Source organism: Raphanus sativus, chromosome 5, assembly GCF_000801105.2.
Source record: "Raphanus sativus cultivar WK10039 chromosome 5, ASM80110v3, whole genome shotgun sequence".
Lineage (NCBI taxonomy): Eukaryota > Viridiplantae > Streptophyta > Magnoliopsida > Brassicales > Brassicaceae > Raphanus > Raphanus sativus.
In genome coordinates, this window is record NC_079515.1 from 2,411,649 (window position 1) to 2,419,729 (window position 8,081).

Below are 8,081 nucleotides of genomic sequence, written 5' to 3' on the forward strand. Positions count from 1 at the left end.
TTAAATCCAATTAGATTACATATCGGTCATCCATCAGTTCAATCGGTTAGTCTTGGGTTCTAGTGATTTTTTAATATGAATATTTTAAAAACATAAATTGAATTGTCAGATCTGCGGATTAACTGGTATAATCACAATCGAGTTGAATTTAAAAATACTGATTTAAATACACACTCTTTAAAAATTACCAAAATATTTGTTAAATTATTAGTAAAATTTTTCATCGTAAAATATCCCGCGCTTCAAAAGCGCGGGTCAAAATCTAGTACATATATTATTACAAACCCCTAGATTTTCTATAGTTTTAGATTTTTTCGTCAACTACATTTTATACAAAAAAAAAATAAAAAAGGAAGAGAAAAACTCATCTCTTGGAGACTACCACTAACATCAACATAGACATTGATACAACGATCTTGAATCCTGAATTGTCCCAGAACTTCTGTTTCTCCCAAGATTCTTCATTACCTTGTTGTTTCTCTGACATCATCTCTCTTATCTCTTTGATCTCAATGTCACGTCTTTCCTCCTTCTGTTCCATTCATCATCACACAAGAAAAAAGAGTTTTGTTAAAAAAAAACAAACTTTTGATCCAAAGAAGAAGCTACAAAAATGTCACACAGTAAATGAACTTTTAAGACTCACCCTCTGCAGCTTTCTGGTCTGGCTTCTAGTTTCTTGAAGACAGAACTCTAGCTTCAGTATCTTCTTCTTCAAGTCTAGATCTGTCCTTCTCTGTTTCTCCAGCTGTGTTTTAATCAAAAAGATATATACTTGCATTGAGAAATCAACAGATTGTTTTAACCAAATTAAAAATAAAAAAAAAGAAAAAAAAATGGATTCACCTGAGATTCTAGCTCCTTGGTCTTATGTTTCCAGTGACCTGACATTAACCTTATCTCATCCTTCAGCTTCTTAACCTCTTCGTCTTTCACTTCAACCAGTCTATTCATCCTCTCAAAATTCATCGGAGAAACATCTTCCAGAAGCTTCTGGAGCACGCAATCATTGCTACCTATCCCAGCCTTTGTAATAGCCTCTGTTACCTCCCGCTCGATTCTCCTAAGCTCCTCCCTCAGCTGCTTCTCCGAGCACTCTCTCAAGCTCAGTCCTCTCTGTAGATCATCGAGCTGACGCCCGAGCTGAGTCACACGGTGTTCGTGCTCTCTGAGAGAACGTGTTTTGTCGTCGAGTTGTTGTTTAAGGAGTGAGCATTGGACGTGTGCAGACTGAGCAGAGTCAGCACTTGACTCTGCGGTTACATTGGTTGCATCCAGCTGTGATCTAAACTCCTCCAAGTCTTTGATAAACTGTTTTCAGATTACATAATTAAGAAGAAAAAAAAATTAAGAAAAGTGTATCATTTAAAGACAAGCTGTCACCACACAATGCATTTCTACATTAGTACAATAACAGACCTATATCATTCAGAGACAAGTTGTATTCTTCTTCATCTAGCTAAGATCTTAGAGCCATTCAAGACCTAAAGTGAAGCCTTGTAACCAACCAATAACATGATATAGTCTTATATATATTTGGTTTGAATGAGAATAAACCTTTTCAGCAGCAGATGCAGAAGCTTGAAGCTGAGAGTTCCTTTCTTCCAACCTCTTGTGCAGTTTACACATCTCCATTTCCATGTTCTTTGCTTTTTTCTCTGCTTCCTGAACAAACAACAACAGAAAACCAAATCATTTCTAACTAATTCTATCATTTTAAATTCTTAATAAGAGACCCTACCACTAATAACACCAACAAAGGAAAAGAATTAATGAGAAGAATAATTTTAATTTTAAAAAGAAAAGAGAAAGACTTTTTTTTTTTTTTTTACTTTTCTAGTTTGGGATTCCTTAAGAAAGGATTGTTCTTGAGAAACCAAACGGCCCCTCACTTGCTTCAGCTCAGCCGCCAAAGAGACAACGTTCCTCCGGAAACTCTCTTTCTTCTCGTCCAAATCTTTCAGGAGCGGATCCACCATGGTTTTGTCGGAACAAGACATTAGTTTCTCATCCAAAGTCTACACCTTCATGAATTGGTCGGCTTCTCCTCACAAATCTCAAAACTCTAGAGGAAAGAAGAAGATAGGAACAAAAAAAAGGGTTTAAGTTTTTTTTTGTAGCATGTGAACATATTGGGGCAGTTGACCATTAATACAGAAGTTATAATGAAGAAGAGTCTTTAACAATTTTTTAAAAAATATATAATAATAAATACAAAGATGGTGACTTTACATGAGCCTTGTATGGGAGAGAAAGTAGATGTAGTTAACTTGTAGTTTAAAAAGAATATTTTCAAGATCTTCGGATTAATCAGATCTCTCTGGTTTTGTCATATAAATCTAACAAGAGCAGAGGAGAGAGAAAGGAAAGAGAAGCAAATCAGAATAAATGAAAGGGAGAGAGAGAAGAAAAGTGGACTTTCAAAAATCAAAATTTCTTACAATTTCAAACCTTTCCCTCCCAAATCCTCTCTCTGGTTTTGTCATATAAATCTAACAAGAGCAGAGGAGAGAGAAAGGAAAGAGAAGCAAATCAGAATAAATGAAACGGAGAGAGAGAAGAAAAGTGGACTTTCAAAAATCAAAATTTCTTACAATTTCAAACCTTTCCCTCCCAAATCCTCGGCAAACACAAACCCATGTCCGTGTAATATTTAAAAAAGAAAAAATCAATTCTTTTGAGATTTATGATCCAAGTGGAATTTGTGCATCAGTCAATGGATAATGACAACGTGACAAAACAAATAGTGACAAAGAACTGTTTTAATTTGTTGTTATAGTCAAGATGTGATTAAGGGACATGTGTGTGGATGGGGAAAGAGACAATAGCCGTGAGATTTAAGATAATTCAACAATATAAATCTAAGTCATTATAAGTTTTTTTTAACATAAAATCAATATTATAATTGGTTCAGGTAATTGATTGTACAATTAATTTTTATTTTATTTTAATTCATAAAAAGTGTAAATACTCTAATTTCACAGAGAAAAGAAGAAAGTATTTTTTTTTATTTCTACTTCCAAAATGAGAATCATAGGTTTTTATAAGGGAAATTAGGACGTCTACGAACAATTTATCTGATATTTAAAGTACTCCCAATAAACCATTTTATCGACACTGTTGTTAATTTCGTAAGACATTGGTACCTATATACCTTTGTATACAGCATGGAGATGCAAAATCTTTTTAAAAGATACGAGAGAATTTGTCACATAATTTGTCAGTTGTAACAATTCAAAATTAGATATTCTAAGCATGTTTTTCATTTCTTTTCAATCTTGTCCTTACCAATCCAAAATATTTCTCAACATCTCGCCTCTTCTATCTCTTTTCTCTCAAAAACACCTCAATCATGTAACAAACCTCAGATTCTCCATTTATAGACAGAAAATGGAAGACGATGAACACCGAGTTCCACCACTTCCCATTCTAGAGAGAATTTCCGCCATCAGTGAAGAACCAGTCGGAGTGAGGGTAACACATATCACAAACCCTATGCTATTAATTAGATAGATACTAAACGCTCTCGATGCCGATGAAGTAGACACCATCAAATATTTCCCTTTTGGAAAACTTGTTAAGATAACTGAAAATCCCCCTTTATCAGGACAAGCTGGTTGATTCATCATTTCCAGGCAGGTGATACCAAATGGATCAGTGTGGCTGGAGAATAACCAGTCGGAGTGAGGGTAATGGCGTATCACAAACCCTATGCAATCCAATAATACTAAACTGCTACTATTGTGGATATAGTGAAACTTATTTGTCCAAGTTTCAATGTAAACTGCTATTACTGGATATAATTTTTACTCTCAATAGTAATCCTATGCGTTAGATACCATGTCTATTTTACTACTATTAGACTCTTGTTATGTTTATTGTTCATATGTAAATTGTCAAATATCCCTGAGTTTTTATTTTCAAGTTGTTATCTGTGTTAGCAAATAAAATATTGTCCATCATTTTATATGTATGGTTAAGTTATAATTCAAATTGCCATCATTTATAGAAATGATATATTTGAATCCTTTGTAACCGGCTAAATATGTTTTACACAGTCTAAGATTTAAATATATATCTCCTTCATATATTGTAGCCGTCTGCAACTTCAACTAATAAAAATGATAGGCTGAAACCTTTCATTCGATTAAATATGTATGGCTAAAGCCCAAATGCAAATAACCATCATTTTCCAAAATAATATATTAGAATCATCTATAACGGGCTAAACTCCTCTATGCACAAGCTAAGATTTAATATATACATATATGCTATATTGTAGCTGTCTAATTATCATTTTATCATAGAATTTATTTGATATACCGTATTAGAAGTTTTTAACTTATTGTTACTATCATCAGTACGAATCAGTTGGAACTTCTCAAGCTCATTTCTATACCTGCTTTACAAGATTAATTCATTCCATGTCACTGAAAAAAATATAAAACAACTAACTATGATCTTTGCGTTAGTTCAAATTGCTGATAAGCAAATCAATATTTTCCATTGTGGACTTTTAATGTGTATTTCTAAGCTAAAATGTAAATAACCATCATTTTCGTATTATTAACTGAGTATATAGACTATAGAGAATTTACTTAAAAATTCAATATTTTCGTAGTTTAACCTACAAAATTTGAGAAAAAATCAAAAATATGACAATATTTTTAATAAATATATGCATTGTACTCTGACATTGGATAATGTTCAAAGAGGTTTGGAACTTTTATTGTTCAAAAATATGAAAATATTGTTTTAATGCATATTTTTATCATAAACTAAAATAGAATAATGGTCAAGGTGGTTTGGAACCTTTGTTATTTCCGTTTCTCTAAATAATAGAGATTTCATAGAGGTGTCCACTAATTTAAGCAACATATAAAGTTTTACTAAAACAATTGTTAAAAAAATAGAACGATGTGCATGTACCATGAAAGAAAGTTTATAATAGATTAATACAAACTTATAATGCAGTTAGAAAATTTTAAACAACTTTAATGAGTATAAATTTCAGTATATATAGAAATTAACAAAAAAATTATATTTTCGTAAGGGTTAACCCACAAGTTTCTTAGAAAAATCAATAAATATGAAAATCTTGTTTAAATGCATAGTTGTATCCCATATTGACATAGGATGATGGTCAAAGAGATTTGAAACTTTTGTTGTTTCCATTTATCCAAAAGAATAGAGATTTCATAGTGGTCAGTCCACTAATTTAAGTAACATATAAATTTTTACTAAAACAATTTTTTAAAAAAATTAAAACGATGCCCATGTACCATGGAATAAAGTTTACAATAGATTAATACAAATCTAGAATGCATTTAGAAAATTTAAACAAATTTAATGAGTATAAACTTCAGTATATAGAGAAACTAATGAAAATTATATTTTCGTAGGGGTTGTTAACCCACAAATTTTGAAAAAAATCAATACATATGATAATATTTTTTAAATGCATAGTTAAATCATGTATTGACATAGAATTATGGTCGAAGAGGTTTGGAACCTTTATTGTCTCCGTTTATCTAAAGAATAAAAATTTCATAGTGGTAAGTCCAATGATTTAGGCAGCATATGAAGTTTTTACTAATTTAATTGTTAAAAAATTAGAACGATGCCCATGTACCATGGCAGAGAGTTTATAATACATTGATAAAACTGTATAGAGTAATTAGAAAATTTTATACAACAGTAATGAGTTTAAGCTTAAACAAATAGAACATATGAAGTTTTTCTAACTTAATTGTTAAAAATTTAGAACAATGCCCCTGTACCATGACAGAGAGTTTATCATACATTGATAAAAATGTATAAAGTGATTAGAAATCGTTATACAAGAGTAATGAGTTTAAGATTAAAAACTAGAGCATTTAACGCACATATTTTGAGAAAATTTCAAAAATATGAAAATATTGTTTAATTGAATATTTGCATCATAAACTAACATAGAGTAATGGTCAAGATGGTTTGGAACCTTTGTTGTTTCTATTTCTCTAAATAATAGAGATTTCATAGAGGTTAGTCCACTAATTTAAGCAACATATAAAGTTTTATCAAAACAATTGTTAAAAAAATAGAACGATGCACATGTACCATGGAAGAAAGTTTATAATAGATTAATACAAATTTATAATGCAATTAGAAATTTTTAACCAACTTTAATGAGTATAAATTTCAGTATATATAGAAAATAACAAAAAAATTATATTTTCGTAGGGTTTATAACCCACAAATTATTTTCAAAATTCAATAAATATGAAAATCTTGTTTAAATGCATAGTTGCATCCCATATTGACAAGGGGTTAACCAACGGATTTTGGAAAAATTTCAAAAATATGAAAACCTGATTTTAGTGTATAGTTTCATCGAGCACTAACATAAGATGAAGGTTAAAGAGTTTAGAACCTCTGTTGTCTCTGTTTCTCTAGATAATGAAGATTTTATAATGGTAATTCCACTAATATAGGCAGTATATGAAATTTTAGTAAACTAAATATTAAAAAAATAGAATGATTCCTATATACCATGAAAGATAGTTTATAATACATTAAATCAAATGTAGAATATGGTTTGAAATTTTTAAACCAAAGTGAAGAGTATAAACTTCAGTATATAGAGCATTTATCGAAAACTCAATATTTTTGAAGGGGTTAACCCAAGGATTTTGAAAAAAATCAAAAATTAAAAATTTGGTTTTAGTGTATAGTTTCGGCGAGCACTGACATAAGATGATGGTCAAAGAGTTTAGAACTTCTGTTTTCTTTGTTTCTCTAGATAATAAATATTTTATAATTCTAAATCCACTAATCTAGACAGTATATGAAATTTTAGGAAACTAAATTTTAAAAAATTAGAATTATTCCTATATACCATGAAAGATAGTTTAGAATACATTAATTCAGATGTAGAATATGGTTTGAATTTTTTTAACTAAAGTGAAGAGTATAAACTTCAGTATATAGAGCATTTACCGAAAACTCAATATTTTTGAAGAGGTTAACCCACGGATTTTGAAACAAATTTCAAAATTTAAAAAATTGGTTTTAGTGTATAGTTTCATTGATAACTGACATAAGATGATGGTTAAAGAGTTTATAACCTCTGTTGTCTTCGTTTCTCTAGATAATGAAGATTTTATAATGCTAATTCCACTAATCTAGACAGTATATGAAATTTTAGTAAACTAAATATTAAAAAAATAGAATGATTCCTATATACCATGAAAGATAGTTTAGATTACATTAATTCAAATGTAGAATGTGGTTTGAAATAATAGATTAATACAAATTTATAATGCATTTAGGAAATTTTAAATAAATTTATTTAGTATAAACTTCAGTGTATAGAGAAATTAACGAAAATTTTATATTTTTGTAGGGACCCACAAATTTTGTAAAATATATATAAATATGATAATCTTGTTTAAATGCGTATTTGAATCCCTTATTGACATAGGATGATGGTCAAAGAGGTTTGAAACTTTTGTTGTCACAGTTTCTCTCAAGAATAAAATTTTCATACTGGTAAGTCCAATGGTTTAGGCAGCATATGAAGTTTTACTAACTTAATTGTTAAAAATTAAAACAATGCCCATGTACATGAAAGAGAGTTTATTGTACATTAATAAAAATGTATAAAGTGATTAGGACATTTTAAATGACACTAATGACTATAAGCTTAAAAATATAAGGCATTTAACTTAAAACTCAATATTTGCATCATAAATTAACATATGATAATGGTCAAGGAGGTTTGGAACCTTTATTTCTTCTGTTTCTCTAAAGAATAGAGATTTTCATAGTGGTTAATCCACTAATTTAATAAGTTACAATATTTGTTACCATAAACCATTACTTGTAATATTACATGTATTATATGGTTACTTGTATTAATGAGTTCCAAAGTTTCTTTTTATTTTTAGATCCGAATAAAATAAGTAATTTATAAAAATTATCAACCAATCAAATTATAATAAACTTTTGAAATTTCACCTATGAGCAATACATAAGCAAAAATCATTTAAGTGACTTTTTAATTAGTATATAGGAGGATTATAATAAATTGGTGATTGGAG

General features: G+C 29.6%; 1 protein-coding gene across 1 annotated transcript; it reads right to left on the minus strand.

The window, feature by feature from the left end:
• Positions 1 to 182: 182 nt before the first annotated feature.
• On the minus strand, positions 183 to 2,157 carry LOC108859441 (nuclear envelope-associated protein 1). Its single transcript, XM_018633344.2, has 5 exons — positions 1,833 to 2,157; positions 1,558 to 1,665; positions 847 to 1,311; positions 647 to 748; positions 183 to 532 (listed from the first exon to the last, which is right to left on the minus strand). The coding sequence occupies exons 1-5, from the start codon at positions 1,998 to 2,000 to the stop codon at positions 365 to 367; spliced, it is 1,011 nt and encodes a 336-aa protein (XP_018488846.1). The 5' UTR covers positions 2,001 to 2,157; the 3' UTR covers positions 183 to 364.
• Positions 2,158 to 8,081: the final 5,924 nt, after the last annotated feature.